This window comes from Colletes latitarsis, chromosome 7, assembly GCF_051014445.1.
Source record: "Colletes latitarsis isolate SP2378_abdomen chromosome 7, iyColLati1, whole genome shotgun sequence".
NCBI classification, from domain to species: Eukaryota; Metazoa; Arthropoda; class Insecta; order Hymenoptera; family Colletidae; genus Colletes; species Colletes latitarsis.
The window spans coordinates 9596962-9621991 of record NC_135140.1 but is presented as its reverse complement, the minus strand read 5'-3'; the positions used below and the strand labels follow the sequence as shown (position 1 = coordinate 9621991).

At 33.6% G+C, this 25030-nt stretch overlaps 1 protein-coding gene across 6 annotated transcripts in view; it reads right to left on the bottom strand.

Annotated features, from left to right (window-relative positions):
* The window catches only part of LOC143343679 (protein amalgam), a 277114-nt gene that overhangs the window by 90997 nt on the left and 161087 nt on the right, over positions 1-25030 (bottom strand). For all 6 annotated transcript variants that reach the window (XR_013079998.1, XM_076768819.1, XM_076768816.1 and 3 more), the window contains exon 3: positions 654-823. Coding sequence is in view for 5 of the 6 variants with exons in the window: in XM_076768819.1 (XP_076624934.1) it covers positions 654-823 (170 nt within the window). In the remaining variant the exon portion in view is untranslated. The remainder of the gene's footprint in view (positions 1-653; positions 824-25030) is intronic.

The window sequence follows — 25030 nt, the reverse complement described above, 5'->3', positions numbered from 1 at the left end:
GTGAATTATTTTTTCAATCTAATCGATGGATTTCATTCGTAAATAAAATTTGCCCCCTTGAAACACATTTTTTGAAACAAACGGAACATAAGAATTTGTTCGCCATAATTTTGTTATTATTTACGCGTGATTAAAGTAGAATTCTTATTCTTTAAAGTAGCAGAATTTTAAATCGAGAAAAATAATATCTTTTATTTTCACAGAATATTTTATTTAACCGAAAATTCAGGATCACGAGGCGTGGACTCGAACGAAATACACGGCTGAAGTGTATAGTTTGGAAACAGTTACGAGCAACTATCGAGGGAAATACTGTTCGGGGAGGAAGAATCCCTTTTCGAATTTCACTTTGTTCGAACGCGTCAGAAATTAAGCGGCGCTTTATCGGTTCTCGCTTTCCAGGTCGGCGTTCCTGGCGAGACCTGCCTCCGGAAGGGTTAAAATCAGGTCCAGGAGTCGCGACAGAAAATTGCTAGAAAATCCCCGATCGATGAAACGAAGGTAAAAGTCGGAGTGAAAAGCGTGGACTAAGGTGGACCCGTGCGGGACCTTTTCATCAGCCGGCTACTCATCCGTGAAACACGACGTCCCCCGAGCTCTCGCGTTCTTATTACACGTGGGGGGTCAGGGCAATAAGGAAACTCGAAACTTACGGCACGATCGCCAAGATTGCGCACCCTGCAGTTCAAGTAAACGGTTTGGCCAACGGTCGTCGTGGTTTCCCTCTTCGTCGTGTTGTCGAAGTAAGGCTGACTAAAGAGGTGCTCCCAGTCAGAAGACGGATGGTGTTCCACCACCGATCCACCGCTCTTCACCGCGCACTCTGTCAAAATCAATAAACAACGTTAAGAAGATTTTATTTCCTGGAAGTAAACCGCCGTCTCATCTATTTAGATTGTATAATTTTGCCTCAAGAATGGATAGAATAATGGAAACGGAAGGAACATAGTAGGTCAGTCTGAAAAGACTACGGAACCAGAGGCTGAGAGGGTTTCAAAAATAACTTTCAAACTGTCAACAATTTCTATGCATTGTTCTATGCGTTGTAAATAGTATTTTTTATAAGAATTTTTCACTTATAAATCGAACTGTTAGCAAGTATTAATTCATAAAACTTCCTCCAACTGTGAATACAATTTATGTAAACACAGGATTCTATTTATTTTTGTAATTATTCTATGTGTTATAAATAGTGCAGTATTTTTTAATAGAATCTTTTACTTATAAATCAAACTGTCAGGAAGTATTAATTTATAAAAATTCCTCCAACTGTGAATACAATTTATGCAAACACAGGATTCTATTTATTTTTGTAATTATTCTATGTGTTATAAATAGTGCAGTATTTTTTAAAAGAATCTTTCACTTATAAATCAAACTGTCAGCTAGTATTAATTCACAAAAATTCCTCCAACTGTGAGTGCAATTTATGTAAACACACGATACTATGTATTTTCATAATTATTCTGTGTTATATAATTTACTATTTTTTATAAGAATCAGCAGAGGGTCGAAACAATACGTCTGATTTTCCACTTATAAATCGTTGATACGAAATTAATCGACTGTTGTCTCTGTTAAATTCGATCACATTGCATGCATACATGAAAAACACTGAGAGTGATTGAAACAGAGAAAAATGTTGAACGTTTGTTTACATCAGAGATTCTAAAATCAAAGTACGTAGTATTTTTACAAATTGCATGATTTTCGAATTGTAGATCAAGTTTAAAATAGGAAGTCTGATTACAACCATACAACAACGACCATTTAACTAATTTTCTTTGAAGAATTTATTCCAGTAGATTAAATGACAGATTTTTGTCGTCAATCTGCAACCCATTACATGTTCCATTCGTGTTTTCGTTATTGTCTGGCAAACTTAATCTGACGTAACAATCTCCATGCATTTTGGAAATCTACTATGATCAGGGCTCGGCCAACAGGGCTACCGTACTTTATAGTACGTGTATATTTACACATATAAATCGTCCATCGTGCATTTGCTCGGATAAATGTTTCTGAATACACGAAAATCCGTTTAGTAAAAATTTCGCGAATTGAAACACGTATCAGTTAATGTACGTGCACACTGGGGGCCATTGAATCTGTTGCGAGCATATTGTATAGTCATCCCATAAGTTTGTGCCGAATTTTGTACTAGAATTTAAAGCAACGTTTCAAACATATTGAATTTTATGAAAAATCGTGATCCTCTTTTCGTTCAATAATTCTCTTCCATTTTTCCGACAAAGCCATTATTCGATATAAAATTTCTTTGAATTTTCATTCAAACATTATTCAATACTATTTTTAACCAACCATTGAAAAATGTGTATAAAATAACTCGGATGTTACCTCTATTCGAATATGAGTTATTATGTATGTAAAATACTTCTCAGATTTATTGTTTCTTTTTTTATTAAGTACATTTTTAAATTAAAATTCTTACATAAAATAGTGAGCATGATACAATAATAAATAGATGTTGCCTCCATTCGAATATATTTATTATTGTATCACGCCCAATTTTAATTTAGAAATGTATTTACTATGAAAAAAGAAACAATAAATCTGAGAAGTATTTTATATATAATAACTTATATTCGAATGGAGGCAAGATCTATTTATTATTAGATCATGCCCGCCATTTTACGTAAGAATTTTAATTTAAAAATGTACTTACTATAAAAAAAGAAACAATAGATTCGAGAAGTATTTTATATCGTTCGATCAAACTTTGAACTTAAGTTTCTCAGCAGACTGATTGCTTTTAAAAAATATGAACGAGTTTATTTCTAAGATTTTTAATCGTGTTTTCTTGGACGCTGTTTCATAATGGCAACTTTTAGTTTTACGTTTTCACCGACAGAAAAATTCGTCTAACTAATATTCCCCATAAATTCCGTCGGAGTTGGCAGAACTCGAAGCCCCAAGCTAAAGCAGGTGAAGCGGTAGAAAGATCGAGATCATTCCCCGCTAACCTCGTGGCGCGTCCAACGATCGAACGACCGCTCGACCCTGGCTGGCAGCGAACTTTCTAGAAAAGATCATTGCTATAAATACTCTGCCATACGCGCGACGCCATTTAGTCGTGGGCGAGTCAACGTGGCGAAGATACGCACTCTGTTTCCGCGCGTGTGTTACGTGAGATTTAAGTTTAATGTTACGTAGTAAGTAAGTTCACGTGCAAATCCTAAGTATAATAAACAAAGAAAGAAAGTGCTGGTGCAAGGAGTCAGAAGTGATTTTTCATCGTGGACCGAACCTCAAATGATACTGTTTTTCACGAAACCAGTTGACTTTGTGTACCGGTACGAACCACTGCGTTAATCTGAATTGATCTATCTCGAAATTTGTTTAAATAATTATCTAACACGATGTCATCGACGCTTTTAATTTTACTTGAAATTTGAGGTTACGAAGAATTCTCTCAGCGCCAAAATTACACTTTCAAGAGAAATTTTACTTCATATTTTACTAAATAGTGTAAATAAGAGTTACATTAAATCTTTTATAAGCTAAAACGATCATCGTAGAAATATGCGACGTTATAAATAGTTGAATGTTTTATGATAAAATTAACCTTGTTCCCCGATGCTTGTGTTGTAGTTTTGGCGCTGATTTCAGCTCGCTTTTTCGTGCTTACCGCACAAGAACTTCGAGTGATACTTCGATAGACAGTACTTTTAGAAATGTTTAAATTGCACATGGTTTTTTTATATCGTTTAGACTCCGCGTAGTTCGAAGCTGTTCGAAGCAATTTACGCTCGTGACGACGGGAAAGTTTCTTCGAACGTTCCTGCACGCTTCTATTCACCATAATTTCGATGTTCGATAATAAAGTACGCGATAGCGCTCTCAAACGTCCAAGTTATTTTGCAATGTACGTGTATGCTTTTCCCTCGGCGCGAACAGCTTCGATCGTGGCGTTTCTCTTCGCGGAAAATACAGTTTCCCGACAGACATTTATGTATCGCTAGATCGTAAACAGCCCTGCCAACTTCTAATGACTCCAATTACGGAAGAGAAGAGAGAAGACTGAGGAGAATCAGCACAGTGAACGTAAAAATGTTGAAGGTTGGTATATTTATAAAATGTTAGAAAATTAATATTTTTTACTTGTTGATATTAATGTATGCGTTAGAATGTAATTTTTTATTTAAATGGACTTTCTTGGAATCCGGTATGAATGGAAATAGAATCATTCCTGCAACTCTTTATAGCCAAAACGTTGAAATTTTAGAGGTTACTATGTTTTATTTATTGATTATGGAATATGTGAATATTTGTTGAACAATCCTTTCAATAATTACATTGATAATAGATACAGAGAATGCTTTTATTTCCTCAGATATCTTAGTATTTATCTACAGGTATGATTGAAGAATAATTGAATTTTAAATATACATATTTTATATTAATTGTTAATAACACTTATGAGAGACTTTGGTTTTAGAATTTGTGTGTATTTAATAGAAAAGTTGAACATTTTGATGAGAGAAATTATTTTTCCCTTATCAATATATTTATAAGTAAAAAATTATATATAATTATAATTAAATATAAGAATATATGTCTGTTGCATATGGATAGGATAAATAATTATTTAACTGTGTTATCCAAGGAATTGAAGAATAGATTTCAGGATTTACAAAGTACCAAAAATTGTTTTTAGAATATCCCTGACTTTAGAAATAACAATTGTAATGCTTGACAAATTTATCGAATTTAAAAATTGTTATTCAAGAAATAGGAAAGAAGAAGGAGCCATAGAATTTTGAAAATTATATAGAAATCGACTTACTGATTGAGAGTGTTTTATAGCAATTATAAACCTGATATATGTAAAATAGCCAAAAGTTTGTCTCAACAAAAAAAACTAATTTTTAAATAAACACTTGAATACATTTAGAGTTTGAGTTTCATTTTTTACATTGTTTTCAATTTATTCCTTGTTCAAAAATACAATTTACCAAACTCAAAACGAAGAGTTAACACTAAACCTACCGCGACCGGTCAAATGATCGTTTTTAAAAACACACGATATTATTTTAGCGCCATTTAACTTCACGACTTTTCTTATAGTATACGTACAATGAATTTTACAATATTCACTTCAATTCTTATTGTTTATTTTCTGAGAAAAATATGTTGTCTCTCTTCCCTGCCACGACTGGTTGAATGATTTACATTTTTTTGTAAAAAACTGGACAAAATTTGGCACCAAATTCTGGTTAATTTCCGATGTAAATAGGAAATATATGTACAGCAAAGACGAAAGAAGAGAATTTACAGTTTCCACTGTCTTATAACAGTCTAATAACGCGTATTAAAAATAGTTAAACTTTACACATGCACAGTTCCAAAACTATTAGTGTTTTATTAATTATTGATGCATTGTTAGAAGCGGCAAAGCCTCCCCTTTAAAATGGCTTTTTGTTTTTGTTGATCCGACTTTCCGTTTCGGAGATATCGTAATTTATGTAAAAGGTAATTTTTTTAATTCGACCACGATCTCGCTCAGCGCCTTAGAAAGGCCTATTAATGCGTATTAAAAATCATAAAACTTTAAACGCGTGCAGTTCCAAAACTATTAGTGTTTTATTAATTATTGATGCATTGTTAGAAGCGGCAAAGCCTCCCCTTTAAAATGGTTTTTTGTTTTTGTCGATCCGACTTTCCGTTTCGGAGATATCGTAATTTATGTAAATGGTAATTTTTCTTAATTCGACTATCTCTGTCTTCGTCTAGCGGAGTCGGACCTCCTTGTCGCACGTGCGTGGTGCTGACCTATCCCGCGTACGTGACTGTCGTGACCCAGTTCCGGCGTAGTATTTCCAAGAATTTACTACGCACTGTTTACTATTGTTACGCGCGCGTTTTCAATGAACTCGCGAGCGCACAACGAAACGTAAACAAACCCTATCTCCGAAACTAGCCACCGCATCGACTTGAAACTAAAATCGTCATATCTCCGGAACTAATAAAGCTATCGACTCGCACGAACGCTCATTTTAAAGGGCATTTCATCCTCTACCTAATGACCATATCACCTACTATAATTTTTGCTATCTTCTATGTTTATTTTGAAATTTACTTTGATGCTACATGCCCAAAGAAGTTTCAGTAATTCCTACTGATCGTACGACTAGTGTACGATAAAACTGGACCATAAATTGTTCATTTAATTGAAAATGAATTTAAATACAGGATATTTGCACAGTTACTAGCCAGCACTTTTTCTTAAATAGTTGTTTTCTCTAGAACTAATTACTGTATCGACTTGGAACAAAATTCGTTTTCAAGAGCGTTTTATCTTCTATCCGATGAAAATTAAAAAGTTTTTTAACATAAAATAGAAGATTATTTTACGAATAAACATCAAAACGCAACTTTCTATAGATATGATGGAAAAATTAGAAGTACGTTGACTCGTAAAAGAGAAAAAGAAAGTCATTTGACCGGTCATGGTAGGAATGGGTATACATGAAGTGTCGGTAGGTTTAGTGTTCACACGTTTGAGGGAAAGTTGTACATCCGGTCTGAGACAAAATATTCATTCAGACTTAACAAACATCGTGGGATTTGTGACAGGTCACTGAGCCAGTGGTTACAGCCGTATACACTGGCGTTTAGGCGATGAGACAATGGCCTTTACAAACGCGATTGTTTACACAAAAACAACCAACGTTACCAACGATTTGTCCGGGTCGATAGGACTTGGTCAATAGTCGAGGTATCTGTATGCATGCTCGCAAGCGGAAGTTTCTAATTCCACCAGACGAGGGAAATGTATTATCACTGTCTATTAGGAGTTATAATAAATTTGAAAATGCAGAGGTTCTTTGTTTTTACGAGCCGAAAAGGTACAATGTTTCTTATATTACATGTTAAAGTTTTTATATTATATGTTAAAGACTTCAATAAAAATTTTGAAAATACCTTAAGTATGGGAACAAAGAAATTGAAGTTTGTACAAACTGGAAACGGAATTAAACAGGTTGCAAAGGTTGTAGAGCTTCGTTGTAATGTTTAATTTTCAATTTATTTTAAAGATTGTAAAATAAAAGTAACCACTAAAATCGTGAATATACATATTTAAATTTCATGATGAATTTGAATTTTTATTTACTCGAAATACAATAATTCGTCACTGAAGGAGATAAATATTTTGATATTTTTCTATAAAAATACTGAATTTGCCTCGACTATTAAAAGTAAATAATTTCATGAATTCATAAAAAGTGGTGAATATATATAAATTTCTATTGAATATTGATTAAATTAACGTACGTGATTTCTGTAATAGTGTGCACGATAATACGTATTGCGCGCATTTATTAATATAAATTTTAATATTCAATACAATTAAATTTCATGAATAGAAATTTTAACGAGTTTTATTCCATGGGATCTAATTAGAAGACAACCATCCGTCTAAGAGTATCCTTCAGACGTATGTATTCCAACGTATTTTTCATTTATCTTTGTTCACTGCGAGCTCCACTTCAATTAGAATTTTCCTTTGAAGCTTTATCTTTTGCATTTATTTCCGCGTATTTTTCCATTGGTGAAAAACGTTTTCATTTGTTTCAGAATCTAATGGATGTTCTGTTTCTCTTGGTCTACGTTATCCTTGTCCGTTCTTTATTCTTTCGCTGATTATGTATTACCACCGTATTATCTTATAGTCCATTTAGAAATGGCGTGCAAATGAAACGCGTACTCCGCTATGCTTGTTTATAAACTATTCGTGGCTTTTAGTAACAATTTTCTATTCATTTTATTGTGATAGAAAAACAACATACATACTTTATTAAATTTATTTCTACACGATTTTTGTAATTAATCTACTGATTTATTCTGGGTACAATTTTGTTTGGACTATTTACATGTACCACTTTTTAATAAGAATGTAAATTGTACAAAGGAAATAGCTACCCTTTGTTCAGAATTATACAGGGTGTTCGGCCACTCCTGGGAAAAATTTTAATAGAGGATTCTAGAGGCCAAAATAAGACGAAAATCAAGAATATCAATTTCTTGACTGAGGCTTCGTTAAAAAGTTATTAACAATTAAATTTAAAAATTTCAAATCGTTCTAGAAAAATTATTTTCGGTTGCGGGGGTCAATTACAATTATTTTTGGTGAATACACATACTTCCGAAATCCTATCCATTTTCGAGAAAAAAATTCGAGTAAGTGCTGAAAGTTTTGGGTGAAAAAACAGACTTTCGAATCGTCTTGGAAAAATTATTTTCAGTTGCAAGGGTCAATTGCAAGTATTTTTGGTCAACAGACATACCCCCGAAATCCTACTCAGTTTCGAGAAAAAAATTCATTACCGAAAATTTCATGTCTGACCATAGCGTTGATATGTTTCACTGAAATTTCATGCGTATCTTTAAAACATCATAACTTCTGAACGGATTGGACGATTTTAATGTTTAAAAAAGCAAACTACGCGTAATTTGATGGAGAATATGTGGAAATTCCAAAAATATTCGAAAAGTTGATCCTTGACCCCGCAAAATAAGAAAAACCCCATAAAAATGGTCCAATTTTCAAACAGCCATAACTCCTACAATTGTGAATATATTTCAATGAAACTTTTTTCTGAAGTAGAGTCCGTAGGTACCTACAAAAAAGTATTAGGCAACTTTTCTGTAGGGCGTCAAACAAAATTACTAAAAATGAAAAAGGAATTTTTAAGAAAAATCGACAGGGGGTAAGTGTCTAAATTTTTCGACGAAAAAAAAAATTTTTAATTAATTCTGAAAAAATTATTTTCGGTTGCGGGAGTCAATTACAATCATTTTTGATGAACAGACATACCCCCGAAATCTTGCGCATTTTCGAGAAAAAAATTCAATACGGTCGGAACTTTAAATGTTAATAACTGTTTAACGAAGCCTTCATCAACAAATTGGTATTCTTGATTTCCGTCTTATTTTGGCCTCTAGAATCCTCCATTAAAATTTTCCCAGGGTTGACCGAACACCTTGTATATTTAGATTAAAACGAAGAAATAATTTCGGTTTGTCCAATGTTTGTTCAAAGGCGACTAATATAATTTACAAATATTCCACATTCTCGTTTATGTCGTATAAATCTGAAAAGATTAAATTATACGAAAATTTGCAACGTTAATTAATAACCAAAGGGAATCGTATTATAATTGTACAAGAATCGTGCACGTTACGAATATCGAAAATGTATTCATTTTATTTGATCTAATTAACAAAATAAAATCTGTTCGTCGATAAATCGCTAACCATTCGGGAACCCTCGAAAAACGACTTTGTGTCGCAGTATTCGTTCCAAGAAAATTGTACAAACGTGTTCAAGTACGCGTACGACTGCAGAACGATCAGTTAACTTAATGACCAAAATTTGAATAGATAATTAATCGCGCGTATATCAACTGTTGTGACAGAATCGCGTGCTCGCGTTCAGGGGTCCTTTAATGGTCGGCGTTTGCACCTGTCGCTCACTTCGTTCGTCGCGTTCCTCTCATCTCTCGATTTTTGTGTGAAAGCGCTGCGTTACACGACACGTCAAGTCGCTAGGCATTCGAGCACGAAACGATCGATAGGCGTGTGTAAAAAACTACAGTAATTGGCTTACACGTTGTAGCGAAGGAACTCTGGCGTGACATTTGAAAGCATTTAACAATAATAATAGTAATTCCGAGGAAAGAGTCAAAGTTAAAATTTGCTAAAAGATACAAAGTCTACCTAACAACAGTGGAAAATCATACATTTCTTATGTTTAATATTCTTTGTCTACCTTCGTTAGATTACGAGATAGATAAAGAAATTCCACCACCAACTTTGAGGGTGGAAAACAACCCCTAAATATGAATATTAGCAGCTGAAAAAGATACGTGTTTAATATTTTGCAATGCTGTATCAGTGTAGTAAGTTTCATTGAAATCGAAGTGACGACACTTGGGTGATTTGTAAGATTGAGAGCCGTTTGATTTGGTTTGATGAAAGTAAAATAAATAGATTTCGAATGGAAGAGAATGACTCTGGGAAAGACATAATGAAAGTTTAGAAGACTAAAAATTATGGTACGAGATTGTATGACTGTTGGATAAAGGTTTTATTCATAGATGAAAGGATCACTGCAAAGGACTGGATAAATATTTTAAAATGCTTCCATAAAATTGAAATTGCAAACTAGAAACGTAGAACAAATCCAGCCCCATAATTAAAAGATCTTATTCGAATATTTGTAGATTCATAGTGCACTTATATAATTTTCCACTGTATAATATAGATAGCAGCGTTAAGTAACTATAGAAAGGTGGACAAAACATTTGCGTCCTGTTCTCCCTCGTGTTTCAGATCTCGTGACAATGTATACCTTGATTAGCATCGTCCTTTATGTCTATAATTAACACCAATATTCAGAACCATTAACAAACTACACCACATTTAAGTAACAGTTAGGAAAGCACTTGAACCGTTGTTAAGTTTATTAATTGTTTTATCAAAAATGAGACAAGAAGGACCAAACATATACAGAGTGTTCGGCTAGTAATGGGAGATTCCAGAGACCCAAATAAGACGAAAATCAAGAATATCAATTTGTCGATGGAGGCTTCGTTAAAAAGTTATTAAAAAATTAAATTAACAAATTTTAATTATTCTGAAAAAATTATTTTCAGTTGCGGGGGTCAATTATAAGCATTTTTTGTGAAGAGACATACCCCCGAAATCCTACCCAGTTTCGAGAAAAAAATTCGTGTAGGTGTGAAATTTTTCAACAAAATTAAAAAATTTCAAATCACTCTAAAAAAATTATTTTCAGTTGCGGGAGCCAACTACAATCAGTTTTGGTCATTAGACATACTCCCGAATTCCTACGCGTTTTTAAGAAAAAAATTCCTTACCGAAAATATAATTTCTGGCTAGAAATGTTACCCCGAAACTTCATGCGAATCTTTAAAATGTCATAACTTCTGAACGGATTGGACGATTTTAATGTTTAAAAAAGCAAACTACGCGTATTTTGATGGAGAATATGTAGAAATTCCAAAAATATTCGAAAAGTTGATCCTTGACCCCGCAAAATGAGAAAAACACCATAAAAATGGTCCAATTTTCAAACAGCCATAACTCCTACAATAGTGAATATATTTCAATGAAACTTTTTTCTGAAGTAGAGCTCATGAGTACCTACAAAAAAGTATTAGACAACTTTTCTGTAGGACCTCAACCAAAATTATTAAAAATGAAAAACGAATTTTTAAGAAAAATCGGCAGGGGGTAGGTGCCTAAATTTCTCGGTGAAAAAAAAAATTTCGAATCGATCTAAAAAAATTATTTCTAGGTTCTGGGGTCAAATACAACCATTTTAGGTGAATACACATACCCCCGAAATCCTACTCACTTCCGAGAAAAAAATTCAAGTATGTGCCCAAATTTTTCGGCGAAATTAAAAAATTTCAAATCGTTCTGAGAAAATTATTTTCAGTTGCAGAGATCAATTATAACCATTTTTGGTGAAGAGACAGACCCCTGAAATCCTACTCACTTTCAAGAAAAAATTTCGTAGGTAGACAAATTTTATTAATAATTTTGTACGATAATTTTGTTAATAACTTCTTAACGAAACCTCCATCAACAAATTGGTATTCTTGATTTTCGTCTTATTTTGGCCTCTAGAATCTCTCATTAAAATTTTTTCCAGGTGTGACCGAGCACCCTGTATACATGTGTAGTTAAAAATGCAATTGTTAAATTCTAATCTTAATTATTATCTCAAACGACATAAAGCAGCACAAATACTATCTGTCTCCACATAGAATAAAAAGTCTTCAATTTAGACTCACAAATATCTCAAAAACATTCGTTGATAAAATCATTGTTAAATAATCTTAATTATTATGTCAAACGACATAAAGCAGCACAAATTCCATCTGTCCCCACATAAAATAAAAAGTCTTCAATTTAGACTCACAAATATCTCAAAAATATTCGTTGATAAAATCATTGTTAAATAATCTTAATTTTTATGTCAAACGACATAAAGCAGCACAAATTCCATCTGTCCCCACATAAAATAAAAAGTCTTCAATTTAGACTCACAAATATCTCAAAAATATTCGTTGATAAAATCATTGTTAAATAATCTTAATTATTATGTCAGACGACATAAAGCAGCACAAATACCATCTGTTCCCATATAGAATAAAAAGTCTTCAATTTAGACTCATAAATATCTCAAAACTATTCGTTAATAAAATCTTTGTCAAATAGTCTTAATTATTATGTCAAACGACTTAAAATAGCACAAATTCCATCTGTCCCCACATAAAATAAAAAGTCTTCAATTTAGACTCACAAATATCTCAAAAATATTCGTTGATAAAATCATTGTTAAATAATCTTAATTATTATGTCAGACGACATAAAGCAGTACAAATTCCATCTGTTCCCATATAGAATAAAAAGTCTTCAATTTAGACTCACAAATATCTCAAAAATATTCGTTGATAAAATCATTGTTGTGTTGATGTTTTATTGTTGTCAGGGAGAAGTCGCAAACGGCGACTAATGATAGCTTCACACGCTTCTGACACAAGTAATATTTTAGGAGATTTAGATTCAATGATCGTAAACATAAGAAAACAGGGTTTTCGTGTTTCACGGGAGGCGTAAAATCTGGCAAGCAGAAGAATTAAACGGTATCTAAGTATGTCATCTCTACATGTAGATCGTATTATTCGAAGGCAGAAAAAGTTGCAACTTGAAAACCAGGTCGTAGTGGATTAGTACGTTTATGTAAACTTTTTCCGTTGCCCACAAGTCTTGATCAGAGTGTTACATCACACGATGAAGGAAGTTTATGACAAAGTTTATTTTTGAACCTCCTTTTTGCACATTTCGATATTCATCCGGAATTTATTTATTAATAGTTTTATTCAAATATAAAAGTTGAGAGACTAACAGAAATAATTTCACTCTGCAATATAAATTCGGTTCTATTTTCAGAAATAACGAAGTCTTCAAATACATTGAGTTTTATCGAAAGAAAGTGAATTTTTCAACAGCTATTCAAAGATTGACCATTTTATAAACCAAGATATATTCACTTTTTTTTTTTAAATCGTTTCGTAATTCTCTGTATCATATACTATTTTAAGAATTTATAACTCTTGGAGACGATCAATACTCTTGCCCCTTCCTTAGATCCATCCCTGAAGGAGTACAAAAATAAGTAGGTAGGTGGAAAACAATTAGATAAAAGCATTCGACGCTTGTTTTAAAAACGTCACCCCTAAACGAATCTTGAGCTCGATTTCTAGCATACAGAAAAATATTCAACCAGCATACAGAGAACTACACGTTGCCTTTCTACTCTTGGCAAATTACCACGTCTCTGATAACTTTATTTCAAGCTATTAATGATGTTTTCACAAATTCCGCGAGAAGCTTTGTACTTACTTGCAAGAGATATTTTACACCTCATTAAAGTTGGAAACATCACGAAGCTTTTCCTGGTTATGGCCTCATAATTTACAGGCTGATTCCTCGTAAACATCTTGACTCTATACAAGCAGCTAAGATCGTTTGCCAGAGTCGAGTAGCGTGTAGCAGACGAAATTTCCCGATTTCGCGATGCAAATTGTAACCTAGATGCGCTAAAACTACTATGAATTTTCGTAATTGTAATAAACACTTTCCTAGAAGAAAGAATATCGAAACTGTTTGGCAAAGAAACTCGACAAAACTGATATGTTGGTCAAACAACGTCAAACTGAGGGTTAACGTCTGCTTTAATATTTAAAAATACTACGAATTTTTGTGATTATAAATAAACACTTTTCTAGAAGAAAGAATATCGAAACTGTTTGGCAAATAAACTTGACAAAACTGATATGTTGGTCAAACAACGTCAAACCAAGCATTAACGTCTGCTTTAATATTTAAAAATACTACGAATTTTTGTGATTATAAATAAACACTTTTCTAGAAGAAAGAACATCGAAACTGTTTGGCAATGAAACTTGACAAAATTTATATGTTGGTCAAACAACGTCAAACCGAGGGCCAATTTATGCTTTAATATTTTTTTAAAATACTACGAATTTTCGTGATTATGAATAAAGACTTTCCTAGACGAAAGGACATCGAAACTGTTTGGCAAAGAAGAACGAAAAAATTGATACGCTGGTCAAACAACGTCAAACCAAGGGCTAACGTATGCTTTAATATTTTATTTTCGCGGCAAAATAAAGTAACGATATTTTCCCCGTACAGCAAGGACCATTTTACGCGATTTACGCGGCATGTTGCTTATTTACTTCGCGAAGAAACTCGAGTTCGTTTGAATAATCGCGCTCCTTAATCGCGGCAAGTTGCAATCTCCGCCTCCTAAAAAGATTGAACCGAGTGTACACAGATGCTCTTTCAGGAGTTGCAACTTTTTCATGCAACGGGTGCTTGGAAACTATCCGACGGTACAGGCCCGTGTTTAGCAAGTCAACACATTAAGCTTTAATTTAAGGTTAATGGAAACTTAGGTAGGCACCGGTTCCAACGTGCACGCGTAAATGTTACCGTTCTGTAACGCGAGCTTCGTGAAAGAATAACGCGAGGGAAAAAGAGACTGGGGGAGAGGGGTCCCTAGTTGCAGCTGCAACCGGCCTTCCGGGAACTAAAAGTTCAATTTACTCTTCCTTTAAGGGTAACATGTGCCAGACGTATCAATAACGTAACCCAGTTCGATTTATCAAAGATGCTGCTCTATTCTTGTCCTTAATCGGCATCTGTTCAAGATCCCTCGATGGTAGAAAAACGAAACGGTCCGGGGAGAAAGTATTTGGCGAAATAATGAGAGGTAATTGTGAATTTGTTTTGGATTTAACTGGGCTTGGAATGTGGGGCACGATACGTTCGAACGAATCCGAGATCAGTCATCTCTGTAAAGTGGAATCTCGTTTGATAAAATTTATAATTTGTAATCTGTAATTCCCTCATTTTCGACTGTCAAAAGGGCCCAGAATATTTACATTTCTAAACGATCACGCTCGTTTAAAAACTGTATAATCAAATAATTCTTCTTTTATTTATAGTTAATGCGTCGAGAAAATTCTGAATGTTTTTTATAATGTTCTCGACACTATACAGACTGACGCATCTGAATAACTCGCTTGTTTGTAATTATAAAAAATAAGTGCCAGGCAAAAGTTGTTTAACTAATTTACTTATTGGTGTAGGTATTTCTTGCACTTGTCCTGAAACACTCTATCAGAATATGCATAAAAATTTATATAATTCTATTCAAAAAAACAAGTTTGAGTTTCATATCTCCTCTGCACTTCTACTAATAGAAGATTATTCACATCGCTTTATGTGTCCCTCGAAATCAAACATTTATCTGACCCGTTTTTTCCTATAATTATAAACAAGTGAGGTGGCCTGTTTTAGGTGCCTCACCCTGTATAATTAAATATAATTATATAGCATCCTAGAAGAAAAACTTATTTTTATATTTTTCAGTTCAATCGCCAGCGATTACAATTAAAAATTGCTCGATGGTTATGGTTGAAATACCTTTTTGTTTTATGTCTGATAGTATAAGTATTTCCCGTGTGCCTCGTTTATTCGGTTCGCTTGGTCTCGTTGTATTTTTCGTTGCTCCTGGTTATTTATGTAGTTTCGAAACAGGGGCGAAACACGATGCGAGATTTAAGTCTGTTTCCGATAAATTATGTTAGTGTTAAAGCTGTCACGCGAGCGTGTATGTGCTGCAGTAACGCTGAGGAAAGCGCGGAGTTGCACTACTTTCAGTATGTGTTGACTCCCGGAGCGAACAAGCCGTAATGTCGAGGACAGAACCACTTGGACTTCAGCAAGAGGTTTCGCGTTTCGTTCTCACTTAGCAAGAGTGCAAGGAGATACTTCGACGATGTTTTCGGACCTCTTTCGCTGCAGTTGCTTTATGGACCGTTTCGCCATAACGTTTCGCGAAGGCAGAAAAGCGATCCATTAATTGGCAGAATGCAGAAAAAATTCGTTTATATTTTTATTATATTTCGTACGACAGAGGAGCGCATTTGTAAATCGAGACAAGGTTTAGAAAGGTCAATTGCACACTTTATTTTATCCTAGTGGTGTTTATGGACGTTAAATAAGCAAATAAAATTAATAAGAGGATTAATTTTTAAATCGTAGAAACTTTTGTTCTAGAGATTTATTAAATATAAATAGAATTGAGGAATAGAAAGCACAGACCTCGCTCAAAAATATTTCAGTCAGATGATTTTACGCTAAAACATCGACAAGTCTCGAAAACCTATCCTGGACAGTGTTTTGAAAACGGAAATTGAAACAGATCCACACGAATCGAACGGTGATATCGGAGTTAGGTTTAAAAATAACGTTTCAGTACCTGTGTACTCAAAGTTTTTATCTAGGTAAAAATGTTGAATGAAAGATAAATGATTTAAATGTTGCTCGTTAAATGGTAACAAAAGTTTCAATTAGAGAATCAAATATTTCACAATGGACAAATAAAAATATAACCGTTCGATCGAATAAACGTCACGATCAAATTGCTGTACGTTGATTTTATTGATTAATTATTATTCCAATAAAGAATTTCCCGTTTTCTGTTTATTTTACATTTTCATTACTCGAAACGATGCGCTATGAAGACGTTAATAAATGGAACCATTCAAAATTGACTGAAAATTGAGATTGATCATTTCGATGCACACTGATTTCAACGTCAAGGTAAACAATCTGTTTCTAACAGACAAAAAAAGACCAAAAGTGTTTAAATATAGAAAAAAAAAATCTGTATAGTTGCATTTTCATTATCGACGAGTTACCACTATCTGGTGAGTAAAAATCGCTGAAAGTTTAATATTTATCGGTATAATATCATATTTGTATAAAAGCTGCAACCACAGAAATGAACAATTTTTTAAATAATTATTCTGAAAAGGTGAAAGAAAGTATGCTCTGGAAAACATGTTTTTCTTCAAATTAACGCCTTAATTGGCTCCCTAGCTATAGAACATCAAAGTGTGGCATTTAAAGTGCGGGGGATGTAGAACGTCGACCGAAATTCTCGGGAAACGTTATGACCCAGTTTCTTTCGTGGAAATACATTCGTCGCGATTAGTAATGGAGAAAAAAAAAAAACGCTGACTCAGTTTTCACCACTGACCATTGCTTACGTGCCAAGTTTGAGGTAAATTAGTAAAAAGGTGTGAGCGGTGAGCTCGATTGTACAAGAAGAAAAAAAAAAAGTAAAATATAACCTCGATTATTGCCAGGCGACCATCCCTTTCGCTTATCGAGGTTGTGTGCATTTAAATTAGTACAAAGGGTACGAGTGGGAAGCTGGATTGTGTAAGAGGGAAATGAGTGAAATATTACCTCGATAATTACCAAGTGAACATTCGGTTACGTAACTTTCTTGTAAAACAGCTATTATTTTTCTTATTTACCACACGATTAACTGTTTCCATTATATTGTCCGTTGCACACGATAGCACAACAATTTTATCTTATAACGTCGCCAGGATATTACGCATGCATCAAACGTTCTCGATTATACTGCACGTCTTTTCCAAATCCAAGCGCATTATGCTTCCGGTATCTGCACATGTTATCTTACGAAAGAGATGTTCAAAGGAAAATATGGTATGGATTTTCGACTTCAGATGGAATATCAGAGCTATTCTGCTTCATCAATTTCCTGTCCATAGTTCTGGAAGAGAAATAGCCGCGGGGTTGCATTTATCATGCGACTTACAGATATTTAAAATGACTGTATTTTATAAAAGAAACTGTATCGATACAACCTCGAGTTACGATTAATGTTGATTAATTCACTGGATAAGAGAAAACAGCTTTCAATAAATCGATACTCGTATTTAATTTCTAAAACAAATGTCTCGATATAATGCTATTCTAAATTAGAGCGAGTTAAATTAAAAAAATGAACACCAATTGAAGTGAAAGCTACTCAGTTAAAATTAGCTGCTGCTTTTTACTAAATTAATACTGTTGGAGCAAGTTGAAATAGGTCGGGTACTCCATGAATGAAGTTGTTGGACGATGTTGTCTTTGTTCTTTTGAACTTTACGACGAGACTGTGTGTATTAAAATTAAAGTAGACCGAGAATAAGTAAATATTTCTTAGTATTTGTGATCCAATTTCGATTGAAATATTTAAGAGACGATATATTTGCCTGGAACCAACGTTTCGATCATGGGTTTTTGGTCCTCTTCAGGACTTAAGTGGATTATTGGGGTCGCTGCGGCCCTCCGCAAGTTTAAACTAATAATTCTTCGATATATGTCGATGTAGTTATTTGATATTTTACGTAACCCTCCGTTAGCTCATTATTTTTTAAATTCTTCAAAGAAAAGTTGATTTTCATTTACTAATTTGGTAAAAATCAGCATCAAGTAAAATAATTCAGTTGTTAGACTTTCGTGGCTGTTTGGGTTAAAAACGTAATAAAAACTTTACATTTTTGCAATATATATAAACATCTGGGTTATCGAATAACATCTTGAAATTTATAATCTTGGAAGCAATTAACGTCTGCAATAATTAATAGGAATTTCTGAAATTTCTTTGGGTGTAGAACGTCAAAGTTGATTTCAAAATAAATATAGAAAACAACGTTAATTATAATAGTTGTTATATTCATCGGATAGGGGATGAAGAGTCCTTTAAAATGAGTGTTCATTCAAGTCGATCGCGTGGTTAGTTCTGGAGATATAAGGGTTCGAAGCGTTTGTTTACTTTTCATTGCTGACGTCGCGAGGTCATTGACCGCGCGTGTAAATAGTAAACAGTGCGTAGCAAATTCTTGGATATATATAAATTACGATATCTCCAAAACGAAAAGTCGGATCGACATGAAAGAAAAACCATTTTAAAGAGGAAGCTTTGCCGCTGCTAACAACGTCTCAATTATGAATAAAACACTAGTATCTTCGGAATTACACACGTCTGAAGTTTTTACTACTCTTAATACGCGTTAATAGAGTTTTGTAAAAGGAACAGAAAATAGAGGAATTTAAAAAATTACACTTTCCTTTACACGATGATATTTTCAAAATGGAAAGTTGGATCGACATGAAATAAAAATCCTTTCGAAAGCTCTATCGCTTCTAACGACGATTCAGTTATGCAGACAACATAAGTAGTCTCAGAACTGCACGCGTATAAAGTTTGTGTACTTTTTATTTGTATTACGTTCGAGCCTGTAAGCTTCGTCGATGCTAGTCAAATAATATTGCGTTTCCAACGTGCGTTTGAATTTTTGAAAAATTTTGTTCCCTCAACGGGTCAAGAGACCGTGTTTATCGTCGATTCGTGGCCGTTACGATGACAGTTTGAAAATATTCGTATTGGTAAATGCACATTTTGTTCGGAATTTGTATGCACGTCGTGTCGAAGTTCGTTTAATATTCAGCCAGGTCCCCGTGTTGCGGCAGAGAGTCGTGATCGGTTATTTTATGGCAATGTAGCGCTGCTCTCACGATAGATTAATATCGTAAAAGCTAGTTGAAATAGAACGTGGTATATGGGCGTATTATAACGACGTGTTATACACGGATTCTAGCAATCTGGACGTGAAAGATTTTTGAACGACCATGCTAACCACCTATATTTTCAGTTTTTATTTATTTTACTAACGAAGCAGGATTTATAAAAGAATGACACTGCCAATCTATACGACGAACGTGTCGAAATTTTTTTTTTTCATTTACCAACGCGCAAGAAAAGTATTTTAATCGAAAAAATACATTTTAAGGCACTTAAAAATATGTTTATTTTACTTACGTTTATATTCTCGTCTCAATGGTTGTATTTTGTAAACTTTTTGTCTTTCTGATATATTCCCATGACAATTAAAAGCAATATTATTAAATATAGTCAGATGAAAATAGCCTTTCAAGATCTCGATTCGTTAAATCAATTTTTACGTGCATGATGCGGTTCCATCTTACTTTTGTTTTGTAGTTCGAATATTTTTAAACGACTTCTTCCCAGATCGATGGATAGGAGGTTGCTCGGCCTCAGCAACGCTCGGTTTACTGACCTGAATCCATTGGATGTTTATTTCTGGGAGATTTAACATCTATTGAGTATGCAGCGCAAATTAATGACGCTCATGGTCTTCGGGGAAAGATAGGCGAAATTGGAAATTATTCGAGCGATATTATTTCCCAGTATTAATGTTGTGTCGTGCTGTGATGCGTATCAAATGCTTACTTCAATGTTTTATAACGAATAGAGGCCACAGATGCAACGATCCGTCGTGAAATAATTTGTGTAATTATATTTGTATTTGTAAATATCCCTGATATTATTATTTGAACATAGTTCGTTCGTCATAAATCAAAGTGTAACAAACTTTTTTTCTGGTACTTCGTTAACAACAAATTGAGAAAACACGAGAATAGTTATTTCAAATAATTAATTAAATATTGTATTTAGATTAAAGAGTCTAATAAAGCGAATAAAAACTTTTCTCAAATATTGTTTAACGATTCTATCAAATTTGCATTAGCAAGTTCTGAAATATATTTTCGTTGTTAAGAAAACGTAACTCATAAAAATTACTATGGACTCTTCGTTGATAACTGACAAAATTAGTGCTGAAAAATATATTGTGTACGTCAAAAAAAACCTGCTCTATAAACACGAGATGAAAGACGAGGCTTGAATACAGTGGGTGTAAAAAGTATATGCAGGGTATAAGGCCAATCCTGGGAAAAATTTTAATGGAAGAATCTAGAGACCAAAATAAGACGAAAGTCAAGAATACGAATTTGTCGATGGAGGCTTCGTTAAAAAGTTATTAAAAAATTAAATTAACAAATTTCAAATCGTTCTGAAAAAATTATTTTCGGTTGCGGGGGTCAATTATAACCATTTTTGGTCAATAGACATACCCCCAAAATCCTACCTAGTTTCGAGAAAAAAATTCGACTAGGTGTGAAATTTTTCAACAAAATTAAAAATTTCAAATCATTCTAAAAAAATTATTTTCAGTTGCAGGGGTCAACTACAATCATTTTTGGTCATTAAACATACCTCCGAATTCCTACGCATTTTCGAGAAAAAAATTCCTTACCGAAAATATAATTTCTGGCCAGAAATGATACCCCGAAATATTATGCGAATCTTTAAAATGTCATAACTCCCGAACGGATTGGACGATTTTAATGTTTAAAAAACCAAACTACGCGTATTTTGATGGAGAATATGTAGAAATCGCAAAAGTATTTGAAAAGTTGATCCCTGACCCCGTAAAATAAGAAAAACCCCATAAAAATGGTCTAAGTTTCAAACAGCCATAACTCCCACAATAGTGAATATATTTCAATGAAACTTTTCCCTGAAGTAGAGCTCATGGGTACCTACCAAAAAGTATTAGACAACTTTTCTGTAGGGCGTCAACCAAAATTATTAAAAATGAAAAACGAATTTTTAAGAAAAATCGACAAGGGGGTAGGTGCCTAAATTTCTCGGTAAAAAAAAAAAATTTCGAATCGTTCAAAAAAAATTATTTCTAGGTTCTGGAGTCAAATACAACCATTTTTGGTGAATACATATACTTCCGAAATCCTACGTACTTTCAAGAAAAAAATTCGAGTAAGTGCTGAAAGTTTTGGGTGAAAATAAAGACTTTCGAATCGTCTTGGAAAAATTATTTTTAGTTGCAGGGGTCAATTGCAAGCATTTTTGGTCAACAGACATACCCCCGAAATCCTACTCAGTTTCGAGAAAAAAATTCATTACCGAAAATTTTATGTCTGACCGTAGCGTTGATATGTTTCACTGAAATTTCATGCGTATCTTTAAAACATCATAACTTCTGAGCGGATTGGACGATTTTAATGTTTAAAAAACCAAACTACGCGTATTTTGATGGAGAATACGTAGAAATCGCAAAAGTATTTGAAAAGTTGATCCCTGACCCCGTAAAATAAGAAAAACCCCATAAAAATGGTCTAAGTTTCAAACAGCCATAACTCCCACAATAGTGAATATATTTCAATGAAACTTCTCCCTGAAGTAGAGCTCATGGGCACCTAGCAAAAAGTATTAGACAACTTTTCTGTAGGGCGTCAAACAAAATTATTAAAAATCAAAAACGAATTTCTATGAAAAATCGACAGGGGGTAGCTGCTAAAATTTTTCAGTGAAAAAAAAAATTTCGAATCGTTGTAAAAAAATTATTTGTAGATTCTGGGGTCAAATACAACCATTTTTGGTGAATATACATACCCCCGAAATCCTACGCACTTTCGAGAAAAAAATTCTTTACCGAAAATATACCTTGTGGCCCGAAATGTTTCTGTAACTTTTTAACGAAGCCTCAATCAATAAATTCGTATCCTTGATTTTCTTCTTATTTTGACCTCTAGAATCTCCCATTAAAATTTTTCCTCGCGGTGGCCAAAGACCCTGTACAATAACGCGTTTATTTCTGTCATTTTGTTCATTTTTCTTGATATTTATATAAACAATATGAATGTTTATATTGTTTATTTGATATCGTTGTTCTACAGACTTTGGAGCACGCAAGTAACATGTTTGCTTATAAAATACTGTTGATTAAAAATTGTTATTCAGCATTTTAGTCGTATTTAATCACTGTACGAATATTTTTTACACTCACTGTAGCAGTTTTCATACAACAATACCGTTCGATAAATATTATTTCTAGAATAATCTGATTGTAGCGGAGCGCAGTAACTCTTCGAGGCTCGGGTACCCAACGAAAATACGGAAGTTCACGTTTCTGAGACGTCGTTAAATCAGAATCGGCCTCGGAACTCCGTGAAAGTGCTTTGCGTAATACGAAAACTTTTTCTGAAATTCAAGTAGCTTATGTGCTCAAACCTCTCGACGTGTCTCCTGTTTTCTCGCGCAACACCCGCACAAAAGCTGAGGAAATACTGCTGAAGTATGAGAAGGCACTAGTAGTTACGCGTTACGAGAAAACATTTCTAGATTTTTTTTCTTTTTTTTTCTGTTTTTACTGCCCGTCTTTGCACTCGTTCGCGTCGCTAACGAATCAAGTTCGAAAGCATGTTTTTTAGAAATCGTCGAAAGCGTCGGATGCTTTCCAAGCTACAGGACTCCATTCAGTATGGTTTCAATTATTGGAAGCGATTGCTGTTGTGCGCGTGGAAAGTAACGTCGAAAGTATGGACAAACGATTGCAGGACTTTAGATTCAGGATCTTCGATCAGGTCGGCCATCTTGTCTATCGCATCGATTAGAAGAGAATTATTTTGCAATTCGGTTATTAATTTTTATTGCCCTATTCTTACTTTTTTATAGTTGGCAGTGTCTTCGTAACGTGCATCTGACTTCATACGAAACATACTGGGACAGTTTTCATACTCGCAGATTATACGGTTAATGAATATATTTAAATTAGCAAAGGTTTGCACGTGTACAAAGTAAAAATGAATAAACAATCCGGGGATTTATGTAAAGGGAAAAGGTAAAATTAATTAGAACTGTACTTTGGAATTAATACAATTCAAAGACTTAAATTCAAGGGAAATGTAACATCCTCGTAGCATTCCTTGGGAAGATCATGAATTTTAAAATAGAACCATTATGAATATTCATATCGTGCATGCTTCTTATTACCTTAACGAAACGATTTGCAAGGAATTAAATAAACAAATGAGACTTAATATTTTAGTACACGGTTTCGCGTTCAACAATCGCGATGGAGAACAGATATTATATTTCTTTACGTAAATATTATATTTGGCAAATTTAAGTTCTGAGTATTTCTTTGAATAATTTCCAAACTGTTGGTATCCTCAGAGTTATTATGGTTATTAAGTAATATTATAGGCTTTTAAGCGTCGAGTTATTTAATACGTGTAAAATTTCAAGTCTATAAACGTTGTCTCTAACAAAATTAATTGAGCCTCAAGGATATTGAATTACCTCATTAAACTTGTTTCGCGTATAGCGTGAGGAATATAGGAAATGAGTGACGTTGAAAATGTAAATATACAGGGAGAAACCGTTAAAACAGACCACGTGAATAATTTCTGTAGTTTTGGCGATAAAGAAAAATGCATTGAGAGATATTTATAAAATATAAAAAAAGCAACAGTAACGAATCACCAAAAAGGAATTTTAAATAGAGTAAATAGTTATTTGGAATATAATATTTTAATTGTAACAAGATATATCAGTCATATAAAACCACTGCAAAAAACATTTCATTTCGTCCCAGAAAAAGATATCTCGAAAATGTTCGATGCGATGAATTCTACAATTTTATTAATAATTCCATGGAACCTAAAATGTAATGAAAAATATACCAGCAGAAATTCAATAGCTTCCAATGAGATATGAATTATCAATGCAGAAATTACGGAATTATTTTCGTAATTAAGCAGAATTGGATAAGTTTATCCTTTTTATAACTAAATCGTATACATTTCATCATAGTATTGTAGAAAGAATAAATCAAACACAATGATATTAATTTCGATTAATATTTGGTTACGCGGATATATATATATCTTAAATTTGTGGAAAAATAATTTTCGTAATAGTCTATTTTACATATGGAATATTCACACTTTGTTACGTTTGTATATTTATTAGCTACGTAGATCGAAACTCTTGGGCAAAGACAATTTTTCTAAAAATCCATGGAAACTGCCGACATTGAAAGATTGTAATTTTTCTCGAACTGTTTCGAGAGCGGAAAATTTGTAATTTAATTCCCTTCTATCTATCGTCTACTTTCACACGGATTGAAACATACATCAATTTGAACAAAATCTCTGACATCGAGTACAAAAGTGATCGATTTGGCGTGGAATGACCCAGTTGCGAGGCGCGAGAACTAAATGGTTCCTCGCGAGTTTTTCGTGACAAATAACAGTAAAAAGCGATTGAGCACTCTTCCGAACAGTTCCTCCTAAGAGGAGCCTTTATTTTGCGGCGGAAGCTCGAACGTTCGCGGCTGATTCGTGGTCGTCA